The sequence below is a fragment of the Spea bombifrons genome, chromosome 5, assembly GCF_027358695.1.
Source record: "Spea bombifrons isolate aSpeBom1 chromosome 5, aSpeBom1.2.pri, whole genome shotgun sequence".
In the NCBI taxonomy this organism is placed as follows: Eukaryota; Metazoa; Chordata; class Amphibia; order Anura; family Pelobatidae; genus Spea; species Spea bombifrons.
In genome coordinates, this window is record NC_071091.1 from 47,964,909 (window position 1) to 47,989,728 (window position 24,820).

Below are 24,820 nucleotides of genomic sequence, written 5' to 3' on the forward strand. Positions count from 1 at the left end.
CCACTTGCCGCGCCTATAGAATTAAGGGAGATTGAGAGAGCTGTATGTCAACTTAAAAAGGGATCAGCCCCGGGTCCGGATGGATTCACTGCCGCATATTACTGCTCTTTCTTACCTACTTTAGGGCCCCATCTCCTTTCACTTTTCCGTTCCTTTATGTCGTCCGGTATCATCCCCCCTGAGAATTTCAGGGCTCACATAGTCACTTTGCCTAAACCGGGTAAACCACCCAATATATGCCCCAACTTTCGCCCCATTTCTCTCCTCAATACCGACCTCAAACTTTGTGCGAAAATACTAGCGAACAGGCTGGCCCCTCTACTGCCTTCCCTTCTACACCCTGATCAGGTCGGCTTTGTTTTGGGTCGCCAACCTTCCGACAACACCCGCAAATTTCTGAACTCCCTTTGGGATGCAGCCAAACACAAACGCCCCAGCCTTTTTTTTTCCTTCGATGCCGAAAAGGCGTTCGACAGACTCCACTGGAGGTTCTTGTCGCGCGTTCTTCATAAATTTAATTTCCCCTCTCCATTTATACAAGCGATCCTAGCACTCTACACGTCTCCCACATTCTGGCATCTGTCACTTCCCCGGAGCGATCCCTTCTCGCACTCTTTTCCCAATTCTCCTGCTATTCTAAAGTCTCCTATGACTCCATCAGCATATCCAAAACGCAGGCGATGTGTCTCCATCTGGACCCGGGTTGCAAGGCCCGTCTCTCCTCCGCTTATAAGTTTGCGTGGAGGTCGTCTTACCTTTCCTATCTGGGCATTCGTTTGCCCAAGTCACTTCACGATTTAAATAACCTTAACATAGTGAGGGTGTGGGACTCCGTGAGGCGCGATATTGTCAGGTGGCGGGGTTATGAACTCTCTTGGCAGTGCAGGGTGAATGCCTTAAAAATGACAGCTCTCCCTAAGTTGCTGTATGTGCTTCGGACGGTTCCTGTTAAACCCCCTCGGGGTCTCTTACACTCTATTCAAAAGTTTTTTGTTTCTTTCACGTGTGTCAGAAGTAGGTCCAGAGTAGCGAATCGTACCCCTTTTGTGCCTCGTCTGCAAGGTGGCCTTGGTGCCCCCCACATAGAATCTTACCATGAGGCTTGCATTCTAGCGCAGACACTCCCTTTTCTTTCGCCCACCCGCCCCCCAACTTGGACAGCTCAGGAAAATAGTATCATTTCCCCTCTCACCGTTGACCAACTCTTGTGGCTACGCCGCACTAAGCGCCCCCGCCTTCCGCCTCTGCCCCCAACGACTAGGCACACTATTGACACATGGGATAGGGCGGCTAAGCGTTTTCCTTCCCTACACCGTCTCACACGCATCACTCCTTTACGGATTCTGGAGTTACTCATCCCTGATTTCACAATCTCCCACTGGGTTCGCCCTGGTATTTCCTCGTTGGGCGACCTATTTACGGACGGGGTGCTGCTGCCCTTCTCGCACTTCACTTCCACACACGACATGATTGTTTTAGATACCTCCAAATCCGCCATCTGCTTGGCTCGCTGCCCTCTCCCGTGTGTCACTCCTCCTCGTTCCTCCACCAACTGACTGCCCTATGTGATTCGGCTCCCAGGTTTCAGGGGGTCATTTCCACCTGGTATTCGTTGCCCGTTTCTCTGCCCGCAAATTGCCTCATATGCTTGCCTGGGAGCGGGAGCTGCGCACGGAACTTCCATTAGAATCCTGGCTGGAGGCGGAGGAGGCGATGCGGGGGGTCACCCAGTTGCCGCTGGTATCTCACCCCGGTTCGTCTCTCACATATGTGGCCCACCCAATCCAGACTCTGCTGGAGAGGTTGCGGGCACTCGGGGTCCATGGAAGGCACCTCTCCCTCCTGCCCCCGCCGAAATAGTCTCCACAGTTGAGAGGCACAGGGTTTTGGAGAAAATGTCCCACGATTCTTCATGCACCACACACTTATACACGAAAATCTGGACCCCCTGGCTCTCTAGCCAGGTTCCCTCTGAATATTGTTGACCCTGAGTCTCGTATCTCCTTTTTCTTTTTGTGGTTTTTTTTTCCTTTTTTTTCCAACCCACATTGGGCCTCGACCACACCCGACCAGTATTCCGATATTCCTCCTATGCTGACCTAGGCTCCGCTCCGCGGTAGAGCTTTTCTGTATTTCCTGCCTGCAGGATGTCTCACGTTCTCACCAAGCTACATGCCTCGCGGACTCGGCTACACGACACATCACTGATATGTTCATTTTTGTTGCTGTACATTTGTTCTACATATTCCCATTCAACGCACGGTGAATGTTTTACACTGCATTACATGTGATCACGTTGTATTTGCGTTATCGTTACCGAAAAAAACGGAAAAACTACAAAATTCGTCGTCGGTCCCATCTCGAGTGTCTGCACCGCTCTGTTGTGGGCTGTTAATATTACCTCCTTTCTTTTCACCTTGTTGCTCACATGGATATAATCCCGTCCTGCGCGACGGCTGTTATCTGCTACTTGTGATCTGTGACTCTCTTTTTGTACCACGATTCCGACGAATAAAAAACTTTTAAATAAAAAAAAACTTGGAAATCTTTTTAAAAAAATTGGGTATTTCTAAACTCAAGACAAATAGTAGAATCTATTTAGCAGATTTTTTTTCATTATCAAGTAAAAGTCAGAAAAAAGTCCTTTTGTTCTCAATTTCATTTATACTTTTATACTTTTTTATAGTAAATTATATGATATGATCAAAATAATGGTATCTAAAAAATAATCTTTGTGCTAAAAAAAAACTAAAAAACCCTGGGTACAGTAAATGAGAAATAGGTTGCCATGCCAACTCCCATCCAACAACCTGCCTGTGTCATCTTTGCCACCTGCTTATCAGTGTCCCCAAACAGCTTATCTGTGCCATCTTTGACTCATACAGTTGGTCTGTGCCATCATTGTCCCCGAACAACTTACCTATGGCTTCTTTGCTTCTCCAACATACTCCATCACTCTGGCACACATATGAAAACTCATGCTAACACACTACATCTCACACCAATTACACATACATGCTCACATATACACTTACGCATCCACACTCACATACACTTATTTAGACATCCATGCTCACACCTACTTATACATAGACATTCATGCTCACATAGGTGTATGCATGCACATTGATGCTTACATACACTTAGACGTTTGTGATCACATAAACCTATAGACATTCATGCCCACATATACTTATGCATAGACATCCATGCTCACATAAACTTTTGCATGTATATTCATACTCACATACACTTATACATACACATGCATGGTCACATACCCCCTCTCACCCGCACCCACTTACCCCTCCTGCAGCCTCTGTTTCACCCTGGGGTCATGTGACGTAATGTGACCCCCTATGCGTTCTTATCTCACCGTGCCAGTTTAAAAATTGTTTAGAAAGTTCCCTTTCTGAACAATTGTGGACGGTTGCAAGGAGACACGAACAGGTGGTTACAGGGGCTCCTTAGAGGCATTGGCGAATGCTGCAACCCCTATAATTATGGCACTGGCAATACCCCACATGCATGGGTAAGTCATGTTTCTTATACTGTATATTGTGGGGCCAAAATTAGAACATACGCATTTTCGCACTTGGAATTTTGACATTTTACTTTTCTGGGCCCATGTCTAATTAGAGTAGAGACACCATGAGGGTTCCATATTTCAACTTAACCCCATAAAATTATGTATTTCCTAAAAGCTTACCTTATCTTTGTAAGTGGCCTGCACACAACCACAAGTCTAACTGAAACACAGGGCTCGGGGTAGCACTTGGTGGGTGTGCTTGCCTGCCTGGACATCTGGACAGACAGAAGCAGCAGTGCCCCCATGGTTGTGGTGGCATGGGAGCAATTTATAGGCATGATGTGTCAAGAACATCACTGGACCTATGAGAATACTTTGGTATGAAGTACCTGGTACATCACTGGCCATTGAGGGGTTACGTACTGTGGTCAGGTATTGCTTATGGCATGTTGTGTACACGAGTTGGTAAGCAAATCTTTTGTAAAAACACACATATATATATATATAGTTATTAAAACAGGCAATAATAATTTTGTTCCAGGAATTACAGATGGAAAAGACCAAGCAGCTGACAGATGAAGTGAGAATACGAACTGAGTATGAATCTTTAATAGCAAAGTATGAAGATGATGCAAAAATATTAAAAGAGTCCCTTCAAAGGTAATGAAAAGTTTTTTTGATTTGAATCAATATAAAGTACTGAAATTCAAAATGGAGTCAGTCTAAGGTGGCACTTGTACACAATCTTCTTTGCATAAAACAATTTACAACTGGTAACTAGACTTGTGCATTCAAATTCGTATGAATTGCAAATGTACCGAATTTTGGCAGATTCTGCAGTTTGTATAAAGCCCTGAAAAGGGGCCAGACCCTCCACGAATCGGATGAAAACGAAGCAAAAACCTCTGAATTTTCGTGTGAAATTCGTAGGCCCACATTCTCTCTCTCTCACATTCTCATTCACTCTCTCTCAATGACAACCAGTTCTGCTTCCCATTTTCTATTTTTTTTCTCAGTTTTCTTCAATCTTCAGTCTGCAATTTTCTTTATTCATCTGCATCTCAGCAGACATAACCCAGCTTGAACTTCCGCCAAAATGGTGGTGCTTGCGGTGACGTCTTCCCTCTGATCCTTCAATTGTGAGGGAGGATGTATTGCATATTTTAAACTAACTTAAATCCAAATGGCTGGCATAGGTGTATAAACTGTATCCGGGCTGCAAGGATACAGGTCCCCTGCAGCGCTGCAGAGGATTTGGATTTTAGTGTGCGATGTGCGCAACCTCCACTACTTCCCTTCACCTCCACTTCTACCTGCCCCATCAGGGGTTAATATATCATCAGGAGAAAAACAGGGCAAGTGTCTTTATCTTTATCCTGTGTTTCTTTTGTTGATATTAACCCCTGGTGGGGCAGGTAGAATTTTTTCGGGATCTATTAATTATGTGCATTCTTTAATTTGTGTTTTTTTATTTTTTGATTGCTGTAATATATGATTTATTGTTTGTATTGTCCATATATTTATATATATTTATATTGTATTATGTATTATCCTTTTTGTCTATATTTATTAAAGCATGTATTTTTATACCTATTTTAGCGCTGTCAGCTTTTCTTATATCAGTGGGGCACAGTGGTGTAAAGGGGCTATGGGGCATATCAGGGGGCACAGTGGCATATCGGGGGTCTAAGGCATCTCAGGGGGCATAGTGGCAAATAGGGGGTATTAGGAATATCGGGACACAGTGGCATATCAGTGGCATATTGAGGGTAAAAGGCATATCAGTGACGTATTGGGTATAAGGCATATCAGGGGGGCACTGTGGCATATAGGGGGTATAAGGCATATCAGGGGACAGAGTGGCATATCAGGGGCTATAAGGCATATCGGGGCACAGTAGCATATGGGGGATATAAGGCATATCGGGGCACACTGGCATATAGGGGGCTATAAGGCATATCGGGGCACAGGGGCAGATCAGGTGTCAGAGTGGCAGGTCAGTGGCATTTAGGAGGCTATAAGGCATAACATAGAAACATAGAAAGTGACGGCAGATAAGAACCAGTAGGCCCATCCAGTCTGCCCAACCTCTGAGTACTTTCCTTTAGTACTTGCCCTTATCCTATATCTGGCTTGGCCTTATGCCTACCCCATGCTTGCTTAAATGACCTTACTGTATTAACATCTACCACTTCTGCTGGAAGGCTATTCCATGCGTCAACTACCCTTTCCGTAAAGTAATATTTTCTGATGTTACCATTAAACCTTTGCCCCTCATCACACGTTGAGGTTAGGACAGTATCAAATATTCTATACTCTGCCCTTGGGTTTTTATGCCCCAGGTGGATTACTTTGCATTTATCTACATGAAATGCCAATTGTCTGTCAGGATTCCACCCTGCTAGCACGGACCATGCATGATTATTTTGCTGTAATGTCCAGTTGTTACCACTAGTGGGCACCCCCCCCCCCTGGAGTGCTCAGGATCAGATAACCAGGTACAGCTGAGTCTGATCACCTGAGTGGAACCTGGCCAATATAAACCTGCCCTGCCCTGTAGTCAGGGCCTTTGCATTCTGTCATGACCCTGGTGAGCAGGTCGGGTAGGAGCCCAGTTGCAGGGGATACAAGGGGTTCTGTCTGTACCCCACGATGCATGACGGCTAGTGGGATGGTACAGACAGGCGCAATGAAACACAGCACAGGCAGAATACTTTGAAAGGCACTGTATTAATGAAGGTAACAGGAACAGCAAGTACAGGCAGCAAGTCTCTAGGGGGGATGCCCACTGGCAGGGCGGACGGCAGGAAGCCCACTGGCAAAGCAGATGGCAGGATGCCCACTGGCAGGGCAGATGGCAGGATGCCCACTGGCAGGGCAGACGGCCGGAAGCCCACTGGCGTACCTAGAGTATTTGGCACCTGGGGTGGATCATGTAAGTGGCACCCCACACACACTCTAAAATGTAAAGACACCTAAAAAAAAAAATTTTGGCAAGAGTAATTTTTGCACCAATTTTTAAACTGTATGTCAACTGGAAACAAGAATTCTGAAAAAATAAATTGATAACTTATAAATAAAATAAATAAGTTTAAATAAATAACATTTACTGAACATAATTTTGCTTTCTTTAATAACCCCCCCCCCAAAAAAAACACAGGTCCAAAGTGACCACTCAGTCTATCATTATATACCGAAGCAGACATTAACAGTGGAACAGCATAACTACTACCACTATACACTAAGCCAGATACTAACGGTGGTACAGCATAACTGATATCATTATATACTGTGGCAAACATTGACGGGGGTACATCATTACTGTTTCATTATATACTGAGGCAGACATTGACTGGGGTACAGCATAACTGTTATCATTAAATACTGAGGTACACATTGACGGTGGTACAGTGTAACCCCTATTACTACACATTGAGACAGGCATTGACAATAATGCAGCATAACCCCTATCACTATATACTAAGCCAAACATTGAGGCAGTGTAGGCCTACCACTGCAGTGTCTGGCTTAGTATATAGTGATAGAGGTTATGCTGCATTATTGTCAATGTCTGGCTCAATATATACACAAAAAGAGAGGTTGGAATGCAGCACTCAGCAGTGAAATGGTGCACGAGCCAGGGTACCACCAAGTCCCTCAATAAATCCAAAATAAAGAAGCAGAGGCTCAGCACTTCAAATAATAAGGTGAGTTTATTTCACACAGGCAACGTTTCGACGCACAGGTCTTTCTCAAGCCTTAGAAATATTAGTGCACACATTCAAGTTTTTATGCAACAGCAAGTGATTAAGGGGTCGGACACACCCGATCCTACATAACAATTTAAAGTGACAGTGCAAACTGACCAGTCTATATATAAAGTGACAGTGCAAAGATAGCCAGTCAATGTGTATATATCAATAAACACCATTATATAAAAAATATGAATAAATATGAAGGTGAAGTGATAAATATATTACAAATATATATATATATGTATCTATTATATAAAAAAGTGTACACAAGTTTAAAATCAACACTGTACTACAAATACAGACACTATATGATCTAAAGATATTACTGTAACAAAACTATGGTATGATAATATACAATATTAAAGATCGGTCTGTCAACGCAGTGGCACAAATATTATATAATCTCAAAATTTACAAAGAGGCATTAAATAAACCTACAGGGCCAGCTACGTCCCGGAATAACCATCAGCCGAGCTAAAATAAGGAGAATCTAAAAGAGATAAAGGATAATGGTTAAGTTAATAGATAGGAATATCTTTATATAAAAGTATATATTACCAAAATAATTTGATTCCCAATCATCCTAAATGTCTCATATTAGGGCAAGGCTTTCACACAAGTTAACAGCCTATGACACTTGGTATTTCCAAGTAGTCTCCCATCCACATACTAACCAGGGCCAGCCTTGCTTAGCTCCCAAGATCTGTCGAGATCGGGTGTATTCAGGATAGTATGGCCATAGGCTCACAAGAACGGCATTAAATCCAGTTCCCTATTAAGTCCATTTGGAAATAATGTATCCAATTCATAAATCCACCATGCTTCACGTTGTTTTAGAATATTAACTCGATCACCCCCTCGGTTAGGTCTAGATATCTGTTCAATAACACGAAATTTAAGGTCCGTCAATTTATGTTTCAACTCATCAAAGTGGGATGGGACCGGTAAATCCAATTTTCTTAATTTGATGGTGGATTTATGTTTGGAAAATCTATTTTTGATCTTCTGTGTAGTTTCTCCTACATATAAAAGGTTACAAGGACATGTGAGTATATAAACTACATAGGATGATTCACATGTATAATGGGATTTAAGATTGTACCATTTATCTTTCTGTGGATGTTTAAATCTGTCCCCCTTCAATATATCAGGACAGGCCACGCAACCTAAACATGGAAAATTGCCACATTTTTTTAAACCCATAAACCGCTGTGAATTATCACATTTAACATTTTTAAGTTCAGCGTGGACCAATTGGTCCCGAATAGTACCACCCCTTCTATATGCCATAAGAGGGGGCGATGTAAACTCTTTTATCATTGGGTAGCCATCAGATAATATATGCCAATGTTTTCTAAAAATTTTTGTAACATCTTTGCTATGGGTACCAAAAGTGGACACAAAAGCCAGTCTGTTCTGAGGAACCCTATGTGTTTTAGATAACAAATCCACTCTAGATGTTTCCTTAACCGATCTATATGTATCATTCAATAAGTTTGGGGGATAACCCCTATCTAAAAACTTTTTTGACATGTCTTTAAATCTCGTTTCTTGTGTCTCCTCATCAGAAACAATACGTTTTACTCTTATAAATTGACTTTTTGGTAATGATTTTAACAATCTTTCTGGATGGGCCGAGTCATATCTAAGAAGATTGTTTCTATCGGTCGGTTTAACATATATATCGGTTATCAGAGAGTCATTTTTTCTTTGGATCATAGTATCTAAAAAGTTAATCTTGGTATTATCACATGTCATCTCAAATTTAATATTATCCGAAAATGAATTAAGATTAACTAAGAATTCCTGTAAGGGTTCAAATGGGCCCTCCCATATGCAAAGTATATCATCGATGTATCTATACCATATTCTAACATGTTGATGGTATGCTGGGAGTTGATATATATACTTCTCCTCAAACATGCCCATGAATATACCCGCATAGGTCGGGGCCACATTCGAGCCCATAGCTGTACCACGAATTTGTCCAAAAAATCTAGTATCAAAACGAAAATAATTTTCATATAGGACCAAATGTAATAAGTCCATCAAGAATTTTAAAGAGGCTCCATTATATCCCAATTTTTTAGCCGCTGTTTCCATAGCATTTAAGCCATCCACATGGGGAATAGAGGTATACAGACTTGCTACATCAAAGGTCACTAATATGGCCTGATTTTTAAGTTTAATATCTGCAATTTTATTTAACAAATCAGTAGTATCGATAAGATATGATGGAATCTGAATGAGAAAAGGGCGAAAGATCCTATCCAAAAATATAGATAATGGACTAAATACAGAGTCCACCCCTGCTACAATGGGCCTCCCAGGAGGTCGGGTCAATGATTTATGTACTTTAGGTAAAATATAAAGGACAGGTGTCATAGGAAATTCTTTAATCAAGAAATCCTTTAAGGCTCCATCAATAATATGATTCTGTACTGCATTATCCACAATATCAAATATTAACCTTTTAATCTTTGGAAGAGGGTCTGCATTAAGTTCACAGTAAGTGGCACTATCACTAAGTTGATTTTCAATTTCTTTAACATAATCAATCTGATTCATTACCACAAGTGAACCCCCCTTGTCAGCTGGCTTAAACACCAATTTATCATTAGATTCTAAATTTACAAGGGCCTGTCTATCCAATTTGGAAAGATTATATCCTTTTCTATTATGATGTTTATGTGACATAAGTGTATCAAGCTCCATCTCTACTAATTTCATAAACGCTTCAACTGGAGCATCATTTACCTGAGGCATAAATTTACTTTTATTTTTCAAACCATATTGTTTTAATTTAAATGCCACATTATCATTATCAGTATCATTGGCCCGATGTGGAGTCTTAGAAAAGAACACCTTAAGTTTAATATTCCTAAAGAAACGAAATGTATCAATTTTCATCTGAAAAGGTTTAACATAATTAGTAGGACAAAATGAAAGACCTTTAGACAGTACCTTAAGGTCATGTTCCCCCAGTTCGTGTTCTGACAAATTGAGAACTAATGTCTCTGGTGACTCCTTGTTCTCCTCGTTCTCACTGATGACTGTGGATAAGTCCGCTTGTTTCTTCCGGGCACGTTGATGTTTTCTGCCCCCCCGTCTGATTCTCTTTGGGGTGTGGAGGACACCCCTTTCTTCCCTAAAAAAGAAGACGCTGTCGAAATAGTGGATTCCTCCGATATATCCACTGAGCCGGATGTGCTAGGTACAGCTTCGGGTCGTCTAGCAGATCGACGGGTGGACCGAGTTCCAGTCATCCGAGGATTCCCCGAGGATTGAGATCACGTCTCCGACCTACTCTTTTTTCAAAATCTACTGAATATGCCACAAGATTTGAAGGTATATTAAACAAATGTTCTATGGACCTTATATTATTGACTATTGAATTTCTGCACAAAGAAATCTCTATTTGCACTGAAGAAGTTTCTCATCTAGAGGAGGTATGCAATAAATTATATTCAGCAGAAGAATTTGCCTCTTTAAAAATGTCCATGGATGAGCGTATTCGTGCTTATACTACTGAGATTGAGGATCGTAAAAGGAACAAATTTCAGAGGGATCTGGATGACTATAATCGTGGGCAGGTATATAATTGGCACAATGAACGCCATGTAAGATTTACATCTCCACTACCTCGGATGACTGGAACTCGGTCCACCCGTCGATCTGCTAGACGACCCGAAGCTGTACCTAGCACATCCGGCTCAGTGGATATATCGGAGGAATCCACTATTTCGACAGCGTCTTCTTTTTTAGGGAAGAAAGGGGTGTCCTCCACACCCCAAAGAGAATCAGACGGGGGGGCAGAAAACATCAACGTGCCCGGAAGAAACAAGCGGACTTATCCACAGTCATCAGTGAGAACGAGGAGAACAAGGAGTCACCAGAGACATTAGTTCTCAATTTGTCAGAACACGAACTGGGGGAACATGACCTTAAGGTACTGTCTAAAGGTCTTTCATTTTGTCCTACTAATTATGTTAAACCTTTTCAGATGAAAATTGATACATTTCGTTTCTTTAGGAATATTAAACTTAAGGTGTTCTTTTCTAAGACTCCACATCGGGCCAATGATACTGATAATGATAATGTGGCATTTAAATTAAAACAATATGGTTTGAAAAATAAAAGTAAATTTATGCCTCAGGTAAATGATGCTCCAGTTGAAGCGTTTATGAAATTAGTAGAGATGGAGCTTGATACACTTATGTCACATAAACATCATAATAGAAAAGGATATAATCTTTCCAAATTGGATAGACAGGCCCTTGTAAATTTAGAATCTAATGATAAATTGGTGTTTAAGCCAGCTGACAAGGGGGGTTCACTTGTGGTAATGAATCAGATTGATTATGTTAAAGAAATTGAAAATCAACTTAGTGATAGTGCCACTTACTGTGAACTTAATGCAGACCCTCTTCCAAAGATTAAAAGGTTAATATTTGATATTGTGGATAATGCAGTACAGAATCATATTATTGATGGAGCCTTAAAGGATTTCTTGATTAAAGAATTTCCTATGACACCTGTCCTTTATATTTTACCTAAAGTACATAAATCATTGACCCGACCTCCTGGGAGGCCCATTGTAGCAGGGGTGGACTCTGTATTTAGTCCATTATCTATATTTTTGGATAGGATCTTTCGCCCTTTTCTCATTCAGATTCCATCATATCTTATCGATACTACTGATTTGTTAAATAAAATTGCAGATATTAAACTTAAAAATCAGGCCATATTAGTGACCTTTGATGTAGCAAGTCTGTATACCTCTATTCCCCATGTGGATGGCTTAAATGCTATGGAAACAGCGGCTAAAAAATTGGGATATAATGGAGCCTCTTTAAAATTCTTGATGGACTTATTACATTTGGTCCTATATGAAAATTATTTTCGTTTTGATACTAGATTTTTTGGACAAATTCGTGGTACAGCTATGGGCTCGAATGTGGCCCCGACCTATGCGGGTATATTCATGGGCATGTTTGAGGAGAAGTATATATATCAACTCCCAGCATACCATCAACATGTTAGAATATGGTATAGATACATCGATGATATACTTTGCATATGGGAGGGCCCATTTGAACCCTTACAGGAATTCTTAGTTAATCTTAATTCATTTTCGGATAATATTAAATTTGAGATGACATGTGATAATACCAAGATTAACTTTTTAGATACTATGATCCAAAGAAAAAATGACTCTCTGATAACCGATATATATGTTAAACCGACCGATAGAAACAATCTTCTTAGATATGACTCGGCCCATCCAGAAAGATTGTTAAAATCATTACCAAAAAGTCAATTTATAAGAGTAAAACGTATTGTTTCTGATGAGGAGACACAAGAAACGAGATTTAAAGACATGTCAAAAAAGTTTTTAGATAGGGGTTATCCCCCAAACTTATTGAATGATACATATAGATCGGTTAAGGAAACATCTAGAGTGGATTTGTTATCTAAAACACATAGGGTTCCTCAGAACAGACTGGCTTTTGTGTCCACTTTTGGTACCCATAGCAAAGATGTTACAAAAATTTTTAGAAAACATTGGCATATATTATCTGATGGCTACCCAATGATAAAAGAGTTTACATCGCCCCCTCTTATGGCATATAGAAGGGGTGGTACTATTCGGGACCAATTGGTCCACGCTGAACTTAAAAATGTTAAATGTGATAATTCACAGCGGTTTATGGGTTTAAAAAAATGTGGCAATTTTCCATGTTTAGGTTGCGTGGCCTGTCCTGATATATTGAAGGGGGACAGATTTAAACATCCACAGAAAGATAAATGGTACAATCTTAAATCCCATTATACATGTGAATCATCCTATGTAGTTTATATACTCACATGTCCTTGTAACCTTTTATATGTAGGAGAAACTACACAGAAGATCAAAAATAGATTTTCCAAACATAAATCCACCATCAAATTAAGAAAATTGGATTTACCGGTCCCATCCCACTTTGATGAGTTGAAACATAAATTGACGGACCTTAAATTTCGTGTTATTGAACAGATATCTAGACCTAACCGAGGGGGTGATCGAGTTAATATTCTAAAACAACGTGAAGCATGGTGGATTTATGAATTGGATACATTATTTCCAAATGGACTTAATAGGGAACTGGATTTAATGCCGTTCTTGTGAGCCTATGGCCATACTATCCTGAATACACCCGATCTCGACAGATCTTGGGAGCTAAGCAAGGCTGGCCCTGGTTAGTATGTGGATGGGAGACTACTTGGAAATACCAAGTGTCATAGGCTGTTAACTTGTGTGAAAGCCTTGCCCTAATATGAGACATTTAGGATGATTGGGAATCAAATTATTTTGGTAATATATACTTTTATATAAAGATATTCCTATCTATTAACTTAACCATTATCCTTTATCTCTTTTAGATTCTCCTTATTTTAGCTCGGCTGATGGTTATTCCGGGACGTAGCTGGCCCTGTAGGTTTATTTAATGCCTCTTTGTAAATTTTGAGATTATATAATATTTGTGCCACTGCGTTGACAGACCGATCTTTAATATTGTATATTATCATACCATAGTTTTGTTACAGTAATATCTTTAGATCATATAGTGTCTGTATTTGTAGTACAGTGTTGATTTTAAACTTGTGTACACTTTTTTATATAATAGATACATATATATATATATTTGTAATATATTTATCACTTCACCTTCATATTTATTCATATTTTTTATATAATGTTGTTTATTGATATATACACATTGACTGGCTATCTTTGCACTGTCACTTTATATATAGACTGGTCAGTTTGCACTGTCACTTTAAATTGTTATGTAGGATCGGGTGTGTCCGACCCCTTAATCACTTGCTGTTGCATAAAAACTTGAATGTGTGCACTAATATTTCTAAGGCTTGAGAAAGACCTGTGCGTCGAAACGTTGCCTGTGTGAAATAAACTCACCTTATTATTTGAAGTGCTGAGCCTCTGCTTCTTTATTTTGGCTCAATATATAGTGATAGGGGGTACGCTGTACCACCGTCAACTGGATTGTAAGCTCTCTTCTCCTTTTGTGTTGGCCGTTTACTTGATTTTAAACTTTACTGACTGATTGTAACAATGCTACACACATTTATATAATCTAATGTCTGGCATAGTATATAGTGATGGGAGTTATGATGTACTTTAGAGCATAACTCCCATAATTATACACTGAACAAGATATTGCCAATGGTACAGCATAACTCCCATCACTCACACACACTTACTAATCCACTCTCACTCTAAATGTCTTCCTGCCTTTCCTCTGTCACTTTTCATGCTACATCTACTTTTCCCACTACAGTTCCTTTTCTTCTTCCTCCTCCACCACCTCCTTCTCCTCTTCGTTCTTCCTCCAGGCTCCTCTTATTAAGTCTCCTTCCGGTGCAGTGAGCATGGAAGGTGGTGGGCGCAGCTTTAGTGTTGTGCGCCGTGATATGACAGCAAATCCTGACGCAAGGGAGCAGGATCGGAGGTCTGCATTAACAGACGTCCTGCTCCCTTCATTGACTTTAAGCTGGTTAGAGGGAGATCCTTGATCTCCCCAACCGAGCCTGCTCCTCTAGCGGACATTACTGTTCGTTTTTGGAAGAGTGGTGGCACCCCCCTGATGAGCGGCACCCGGGGTGGACCGCCCCCCACTAGGTACGCTACTGCTTCCACAATAATAGCACTTACAGATCTGACATGGCAGAAATGTCATGAAACAACTCGTGGCAAATGTGGCATCCAATGACAGTGCCATGTTTAAGGTCGCTTATGGAGATGACATGCCTATGTGTTTGGTTTTATACACCTGTTAGCAATGGGTGTGACTGAAACACCTAAACTCATTAATTTGGGGAGTCCACATACTTTTGGTCATATAGTGTTGCTATGAACTTCTGAAGTTGGTTATCACAAGTAGCAGATTCATTTTTGAAAAGCATCATCGATATATAGATACAAATACCTTTACTTAGGTGAACACAAAACATAACATTTTTTGATTTTAGTAGCATTATCTCATGTAACTGATCTACCATTATTTTTCTTGAAAGTACATTTAAAGGGACACTGTAGTGCCCATGTGCAGCCCTGCCAATGTAGAATGCATATCAACGTGAGATAGGAGTACCTCCCCTTCTGAGCTCCAGTTTCTATGTCACTTTTTGCTGCTTGAAGTGGCTTTAGGTAAAAAGTGTTAAAGGGAACACAGCTATCATTCATTAAAGTGCATACAGTGGCTGTAGCATTCCATTAGAAATGTGTGAATGGGGGCCTATCTTTTATTTCAATATATTGTTTATATATTTTTATAAATGATATAATTTCATATTAAGTATGAGCAACACATAATTATGGATGCTATGTTTTCTAACAGAAAAGAAGCTGAGCTGGAAACCGCAAATCAACAATTCAAGAAATGTTCTGAGAAACTCATCAGCTTGAGACAGGAAACAGACAACAATAATCAGAAGATGCTGGCCCACATTGATGATTTAAACAGAACAAAACAGTATCTTGAAGAACGCTTGGTAGAACTCATTAGGTATGGATTTAAAATTTTAAAACAGAGTGGAAATACAGTTACATTTACAATATTATAAATTTAATCAGGTATATCAGGACCGTGTCTAACGAGATGGATTTGAAGATTACCCATATAAAGCATAGATATTATCAGATTATTCAAATTATGCCTTTAGCTGGTTTTCTGTGATTTAAATCCAATCATACAATTTTACATAATATTCAAATTTTTCAGTTTTGTTGGGGGTGTTTATAGAGGTACCTATAATACCATATTGGGGTGTTGTTTGGTAGTGACATATACCAGGAGCTGAAAATTTATACCTGGAGTACAACATTTTTTTTACTACCATAAAGTTTGACAAAGGCTGATGGTAGAACTAGAGCATGGAAATGGTTAAAATACCAGCATTTGAAATACTTTGGGGTGTCTAGTTTTTAAAAATATATGGTTTGATAGGGTAAATTTCATTGGCTGGCTTCAAAGATACCCAAAATAGCACATGGGCCAGAATGACCAGCTTTGGGGGGAAAATGGTTTTGAAATAGCAAAACGCTACTGGTACTTATTGCCCCATAACGTGCAGAAAAAAGCAAAAAACATAAAGACATTGGTTATTTCTAAACTCAGGACAAATAGTAGAATCTATTTACTATAGTTTTTTGCAGAGTGGAAGGAGCAGCACATCTAACATCTAAAATCGCTGGAAGATGTGTCACCTGACTCCTCCACCTCTGGTTTATAATCTAAATCCAAATCATTGTTGTCATCAACAAAATTGTCAATGACCATGTCCTTTTACACTTGAGGACAAGGTGGGTAAAATAGACTTCTGCTGCAAGAGTATTCCTTTGGGGAGTGTTTGCGGTTGTGGGAACACCAGGGGCAATTGTGATTGCACTGTTAGTGGTTTTATTCCATGCATCACCATAGAATAGCTTACAAGCTATCTTCACCAAGACATGGCCTCTCTGTGAGTCATTGGTTGTTACCAAAAGTATGCCTTACTTTGGTAAGTGTGATAGACAAGATTTTAAGCTTCAAGCTTCTTGGGACCGGTATACCAAGGGTCATCTGACTACTTCTTTTGTATATGCCTGCAGAGAGCCATAACCTCGAAACCTGGAATCACTTCTTCTCACAGGCATTTACAAATGTTTTTTTTTTACCGATAATATTTTTGGAATCATATCAGCTAATTTCCAATATATATATATATATATATAAAATAATAGATGTTGCTATTCCTCAGGTTTATTATGTAAATTTTGTTGGTGAACTAGAAATAACTATGAGTGAGAACAAGGTGTTTTATCCAATTTAGTATGTTCAAAATTGTTGGGGCAATATTGATCTATATATTATTTGCATGCTGTCATTCCTTATGTGTGGTGTATTCAGCTATATAAGGACTCCACATCTATACTACATAGACACACAGTTTTTTCCAGTCACAGTGTTATTACCTGACACACTAGGTTGATTTGGGGGAGCTATCCACATGTATGTATTTTGGTGTATTTAAATGGTTAACCCAAGTTGTTATTTATCGATTTGAGGGTATCATGAAATAAAAATTAATATTGTGATGTAAGCTGTTCTTGTAATGCAGTTATTAACAAAACAAAAAACCTTTTAGTTCCTCCAGGTATTCATCTGCAGGGTCTCAGTAAAGTATGTTGTAAGTTAAAATATTAATTGAGATGGTTGCATACACTGACCGATCTACAATGACAATTATCTCTCTCCTTATCAGAAGGGTTTATTGTATTTTGTTAATTTAATTAATGCATTTTCCATTTCTCCAGTGTGTCCCATTTAGCATAAATGGGGTTATGACTTTACTGTTTACTGCATAAACACTTGCTGTAAGAAGCCTTTGCTACTGATACTTTACCAGTTGAGCTGCCCTTCTGGAGGCAGACACCTAAGCATCTCCATGTAAGACAAAACCCTTAAATAGCTCAAAATTGCTTAAGTTTGTACCAAGTCACTATGCCCCTTGGTCACATTTGTTCAGTGTTACCTAGTTATACCACATCCCATCAACAGACAACTTTACTGCCCGTTGCTACTGTCACTCTCCAAGAACCTTGGACTAGTGAGTGGTAGGCAACAAAGTCCCAACAGCAAACAGGCTCCCAAAGACTCAACCAAAGGGGTGATGAGCATCCTTAAATCAGGGTCCATCTAGAGAATAAATATTACAGTTTTTAAATCTACTTTTATGACAGATGCATCACGTTCACTCAGTGTGGCATCATTGCTGCTGTTCCCTTTGGTGTTGTCTGTACTTTCATTCAGTGAGTCCTTTGGATGTAATGCTATATCTGGAGTGTTGTAAGTGGATGTTGGGTTAACGTAGGCCCCTTCCTTGGTAACTGGCCACTCTGCCAATATATTGTTCTTTTCATGCTTTCTTTTAATAACTGGACAATGTCGTTTTTTTAACACTCTCATATTTGTATTGAAATATAAGAATTGTATTTTAGCGTGTTGCTTAATCTCTGCAGCTCATATAAACTGTGACCTTTAAATTTTCGAGATTGTAACCAAAATCCTGTCCTTCAAAATTGCTTCTGGTTTTCACAGTTATTTGTACAGCCACAAATAGCTCAAGCTTGCACATATGCCTATGAAACACAGGAAATCCACAGTGTCTACTGCTATGAAGAAATAAACTGTTTGCAAAACATAGCTCTGACACTGCTTTGTTAGCAAAATGAAGCCATCTTCTAGGTTTCAAACAGTATTAAGGGTTAAATAGATATCAATAATAATGAGATTTGTTATTATAGCAAATAGTCTGCTTGATTATCCAAACTGTGGCAAGTTTACTTGGGTGGAATATACAGTTTTATGTTGTAACTATACTAAGTCCAATGCCTGTTAAATGTATGCATTATGTGCCACATTTCTCTTTGTCTCAATGAAAATTTGCAGTTATTTTGCTATTTACCATATTGTTTTATTTACGATATACAGGGTAATGGTGATTAGTTACGCATTTGTAACTCATATACATAAACACCAGAAATAGAAATATTGCAGTTCACTAACTACCCAGTTTTACTGAAGCTTACCAGAGTGAGGTTGTAGAGAAGGGGCCATACCGTTTCTCCCAGACACTTCAACCAAATGCCTACATTTCCATTGATTATATAGTACCATTGAAAAAGTCAATCAATTAAAGCTAGACTGTGAAAACTAAAAGGTAAATGTTTAATGTTATTTCAAAGAGGTTATTTACAGGGTTACATTTTTGTGGATATACGGGTGTAAATATGAAATAGTAATCATTACATGTAACAAAACATTGTAACAATGTAACAACCTCTCTACCATGCATGACATTCATTGTAACCTGAGTCTAAAGCTCTGTGCTTTAGCTCTCAATAATAACAAACAGGCATCATGTGAGTTGTTTGAGATCTTCTGTAGGTATTCATACCTGGGAGCGTTACATGTCTTCCACTCCAGCTCCTTTTGTAAGGATGCAGACCTTTGATAAGCAGGAGTAACCATGCATGAAGGGAGGGGCAGCCACAATTAGACTTGAAATGTTGTGAGCAGCGGGATGGTATCTGCTTTGGGAAGAGATGCAAATACCACTGCTTTCTCACAGAGCTCAAAGGCTGCCCTGGAGGCCAAGTAATCAGCAAGGTCTGAGAAATAAGGTCTAAGCAACATTACTGCATCATTCTTGGTAGTTTGAGCTTTTGCTCTTACAGTACTACACATGATTTATAATCATGTCAACTTCCATGAAATTTTGCAGTTCAGTACATTGAGTTAATCAGTGTTATGTTGTTTACAGATAAAATAAGACAAGTTAAGATGTATTTGGAACGCACTCTATCCCTCCCATTTTGAATTCCTTTTCATAAGATTTAGATTCTTATTCCTTCCTATTAAGATATTTCCTTCTTTTGTTAGGTTATTAACCCTCCTTGATTCTAACTGGTTCTGACTGACATTAAATAGAGGGGAAGGGAAATAATGTATTTCTTTCTGCAGAATATCTCCAGGTAGTTTTAATAAATTAACTAGTTACGATAGAAGCTCTTATGCTGGTGATAGTTAAATTATGTATATGTAATATATCATCATATAGGTAAAAGTGGCACATGATATATCTAGTCTCTTTTTAAAAATTCAGGGATAAAGATGCTCTTTGGCAGAAATCTGATGCACTGGAGTTTGAGCAGAAGATGCGTGCAGCAGAACGCTGGATGGGGGACACGGAGGTGAATCAGTGTCTTGACTGCAAAAAAAGTTTTAACTGGATGGTCCGACGACATCATTGCCGGTTTGTCTGATTTTTTTTTATAATTTTTTATGTAAATATTGAGGGTATTTTATTTTTTTAGTTTTGTGTTCAAATACATTTTTCTTTTTGTAGTAAAATTCCTATTAAACCCATGTTGAAACTGCAAGATTATAGCTTAAATTGACATCTTCTTCAAATCCATTATATCAGTTACACAGTGGAATTTATTCACTAAAGTGGTAGTTCTCAGGAGCAATGTACCCTCTATTTTTTCTTAGGCGGTGTGCGCAGAAAATTTCTCTTGTGCAAAAATTTTCCCAGAGCCAAAATTTTGTGCGCACAATATGCTTCTGCAAATGTTAAACTTAAATTGTTATTCTATATTTTTGGTACAGCTCGCTCATGGTTAATAACACTACATTATAGTGTGATAATGTAGTATTAGTTACACAACAGTATAACTTACTGTAATGTTTTTTTAAAGGTGAAATTCTCACTGCATAAGTAAATTATGAGCGAATCATGAGCGGAGGCTCCAGGCCGCATAAAGGATAAAAAAAACAAAAAAATTGGGAAAAACTGTTGTCCGCAGGGGCGTACCTAGAGTATTTGGCACCTGGGGCGGATCCTGTACGTGGGACCCCCACACACACATCATCTATAGCATCTATCGTTAGGCAAACATTGACAGGGGTACAGCATAACTGTTAGCATTATTTACTAAGGCAGACATTGACGGTGGTACAACATAACACCTATCACTATATACTGAGGCAGACATTGACGGTGTTACAGCATAACTGCTATCATTATATACTGAGGCAAACATTGACGGTGGTACAGCATAACTGCTATCATTATATACTGAGGCAAACATTGACGGTGGTACAGCATATAGTGAGGCAAACATTGACAGTGGTACAGCATAACTGCTATCACTTTATACTGAGGCAAACATTGACGGTGGTACAGCATAACTGCTATCATTATATACTGAGGCAAACACTGACAGTGGTACAGCACAACATCTATCACCATATACTGAGGCACACACTGATGGTGGTACAGCATAACACCTATCACTATATACAGAGGCACACATTGACCGTGGTACAACATAACACCTATCACTATACATTGAGCCAGACATTGACAATAATGCAGCATAACCCCAATCACTATATACTAAGCCAAACATTGATGTGGTGTAGGCCTACCACTTTAGTGTCTGGCCTAGTATCATATATATATATATATATATATATATATATATATATATATATATAGATGCACCGAAATGAAAATTTAGCATTCACTTGACTGAAACAAAAAATGACCCCCCCCACACACACCTTTAAAAAAAAACAAAAAAAAAACACTTTTATTAAAAGTAACACACCAAAATTAGACAAAAAAAATCAATAACAATATATATATATATATATATAATTAACAGCAATCACACTCCTATCACTGCTCAGGAGAATTGTGGTTTCACCTCCTTGAATTCACTGCATTATAAAGGCCCATTTGTGGCACATTTCTCTTCAAAAACAGTTTAGCTGGACCGACATAATGTATAGTCCAATGAATGAAATCAAATCAATTTAAATATGCCTTATACAAGATCATCCATGCAATCCTTGTGGCGGAAGTTAACTGGGGTGGCCTTTATAATGTAAAGTAAAGACAATGAGATAAAACTGCAGCTGATCTCCTACCAGCTTTCTCTCTAGTCAATATGCCTGTGTTAAAGTAACTTTTAGCTACACTCAAACATCTGTGTTATGAAAACAATCCATCTTACCATTTGTAGTTTACTTGTTTTGTACCAAAATCTGAAAAGACCTGTGATGGTTCTGATTTGTAAGCTGATGCATGAAATACCAAAATACAAAAATCTGTAAGGCTAATAACATAATGCATTCTTAGTAAAGGAAAACAATTCTGTTTCATCAATATTTAGATGTCACCACCTTTACTACATGTAAGCTGCAGTGTTCAGTACTTTATGTGTAAAAATGTTTTTGCCATATTTCAGCTTATGTGGACGCATTTTTTGCTACTACTGCTGCAATAATTATGTAATGACAAAGCACAGTGGCAGAAAGGAACGATGCTGCTTGGATTGTTTTAAGAATAATCAAACGAAAAATACTTGTAATTCAGGAAATGAAGAGAACACTTCTCTACAACAATCGGCAAATATAACTATCCGTGGAGTAACAGGTCAGTCTGCAGAAATAAATATGTCATATCTATTTTCTCATCTCTTTTTGGCACTGTTTCCTTTCACTTTCAACTTTCTTATTGTATTTTTCTATTATATATCTGTATTTAGCACCACTAAACTACCTTTATGTCAAGGGCTTTCTTGCTTTTGTGTTTCCTTCCCTTCTTGTCCGTAGTAGCATAACAGATCTGTAGGGGGCATGTGTTCTAAAATACCGTATTTGCTCGATTATAAGATGAGGTTTTTTTCAGAGCAAATGCTCTGAAAAATACCCCTCGTCTTCTAATCGGGGTCGTCTTCTAATCAGACCTCAAATAGAGGTCTGATTATGAGACTAAGATCCAGATCCCCCGCACCGCTGCAGGGGACCTGGATCCTCCTGTCTCCCCCCCCCCATTTAACACCCCCCACACACACACTTACCGGTGCTTCCTGCTGTATTGCCGGGGCAGCGGGTTGACGTCTACGCGATCCGCGTAGACAACGTCTGCTGCAGCCAGAAGGAGGTGTGGCTAGCAGCGGGGGTTGTCCGCGTCCGTCGCGCATACCTTCCCCAGAGAGATCATAGTGTAACCCATAAATGCAGTTTTGATATTAATGGGGTATATAACAGGCTCTATATAAACAGCTCAGCGTGCCCACTTGGGTGTAAACGAAAGGATTCCTTCCTTCTGAACCCATTCCAGGCAGTAAAGGATCCACACAGCTCTTTTCCTTCAGGATGCTTTTATTCATACAAATTATTATTTTTTTATTTAAAATAAGGAGAACTAGGTATAAAAACCTGTATTTCCCCAAATATAAAAGTACAGTGTATTGTCCTTTTCCTTAGGTTCCATATTTATAATGTGTCCGAAGCTGGTTTTGGCACCAATTCCATAGACTTCTGGTTTCCGGCGTGTCACTTCCGGTGCGTGCCCGTGTCACTTCCGGTGCGTGCCCGTGTCACTTCCGGTGCGTGCCCGTGTCACTTCCGGTGTTTGCCCGTGTCACTTCCGGTGCGTGCCCGAGTCACTTCCGGTGTGTGTCTTCGCTTGTTACGCGCATCATTTCCAGCTGGTTTCTGCTAGGTCCTAGGTCCTGGTGCAACCTTCAAACTGTCCCTTCCGATCACTGTAGCGTATTTGCTCGATTATAAAACAAGGTTTTTTTCAGAGCAAATGTTCTGGAAAATACCCCCATCTTATAATCAGACCTCAAATAGGTCTGATTATGAGACTAAGATCCAGATCCCCCACAACGCTGCAGTGGACCTGGATCCCCCCCCCCAACTTACCGGTGCTTCTGAGTCCCCGGTGTGTGGCCGGGGCAGTTTGTAGACGTCTACGCGATTCGCGTAGACAACCCCCGCTGCTAACCGGAAGGAGGTGCGGCTAGCAGTGGGGGTTGTCTGCATCAATGGCGCAGGCCTTCCCCGGCTGTCAGAGATCATGGACGCAGACAACCCCCGCTGCTAACCGCACCTCCTTCTGGCTGCAGCGTAAGTTGCCTACGCGAATCGCGTAGACGTCTACACGCTGCCCGGACAACACACCGGGAGTAAGACGCAGGAGTAATGGGGGGCATAAGGCATTTCTGTAGGCAGAGTGCTCTATGAAATGCCTTTTAACCCCCTTAATACCACTCTGCCTCCAGAAATGCCTTTTAACCCTCTATACGCCACTCTGCCTCCTGAAATGCCTTATACCTCCCTATATGCCACTCTGCCCCATAATATGCCTTTTAACTCTGGCATTTAGGGGGTATAAGGCATTTCTGGATGCAGAGTGACACATAGGGGATCAAAAGGCATATCATGGGGCACAGTGGCATATAGAGGGTTAAAATGCATATCATGGGGCACAGTGGCATTTTACATAGTTACATAGTTACATAGTTCGTAAGGTTGAAAAAAGACCTAAGTCCATCAAGTTCAACTCTTCTACCTAACCTTCCTATTCTTGATCCAAAAGAAGGCAAAAAAACCCTAATTAAGCTACTTTGAATTCTGCCATCAGGGGGGAAAGAAGCTCTAAAATATTAAAGTTATTCTGTATGTCATGTAGAGGGTTAAAAGGCATATCATGGGGCACAGTGGCATATAGGGGGTTTAAGGCATTTATGGGGCAGGGTGACAAGCCTGGGGGCAGATGTGCAGAACTGGGGGGCAGGTTGGAAAATAAAACGAATTAAAAACAAAATATTTTTCTCAATCATAGCTTTTATTAAAAAAAAATCGTTTACATAGTTTACATGAATTAACATTTACTGGTAAAACTTTTTTCCTATAGGGTCATCTTGTATTCAGGCTTTTTCTTTTTTGTCCTAAATTAATGTTCAGATTTTGGGGGGTCGTCTTATAATCGAGCAAATATAGTATTTTGAACTTATAGAAGGCAGAATCCAGTAGCCATTTTGGAAAAGGGCAAAAAGGGAAATACTAACAAACACAGTTAAAATTCAGTAATGATAATAAGTGATACCCAGTTCTCCTTATTTTAA

The 24,820-nt window shown here is 39.7% G+C and overlaps 1 protein-coding gene, 1 long non-coding RNA gene and 2 pseudogenes across 4 annotated transcripts in view; 2 read left to right on the forward strand and 2 right to left on the reverse strand.

Moving 5' to 3' along the window:
* The window catches only part of LOC128497214 (uncharacterized), a 202,553-nt gene that overhangs the window by 139,972 nt on the left and 37,761 nt on the right, over positions 1-24,820 (reverse strand). The window lies entirely within an intron of this gene.
* FYCO1 (FYVE and coiled-coil domain autophagy adaptor 1) overlaps positions 1-24,820 on the forward strand; it is a 150,328-nt gene that overhangs the window by 74,369 nt on the left and 51,139 nt on the right. For all 3 annotated transcript variants that reach the window (XM_053467160.1, XM_053467163.1, XM_053467162.1), the window contains exons 10-13: positions 4,071-4,189; positions 15,687-15,854; positions 19,996-20,145; positions 22,148-22,335. In XM_053467160.1, coding sequence (XP_053323135.1) covers positions 4,071-4,189; positions 15,687-15,854; positions 19,996-20,145; positions 22,148-22,335 — 625 coding nt within the window. The remainder of the gene's footprint in view (positions 1-4,070; positions 4,190-15,686; positions 15,855-19,995; positions 20,146-22,147; positions 22,336-24,820) is intronic.
* LOC128498205 (uncharacterized) lies at positions 7,910-8,028 on the reverse strand (annotated as a pseudogene).
* Positions 13,454-13,572, forward strand: LOC128498218 (uncharacterized; annotated as a pseudogene).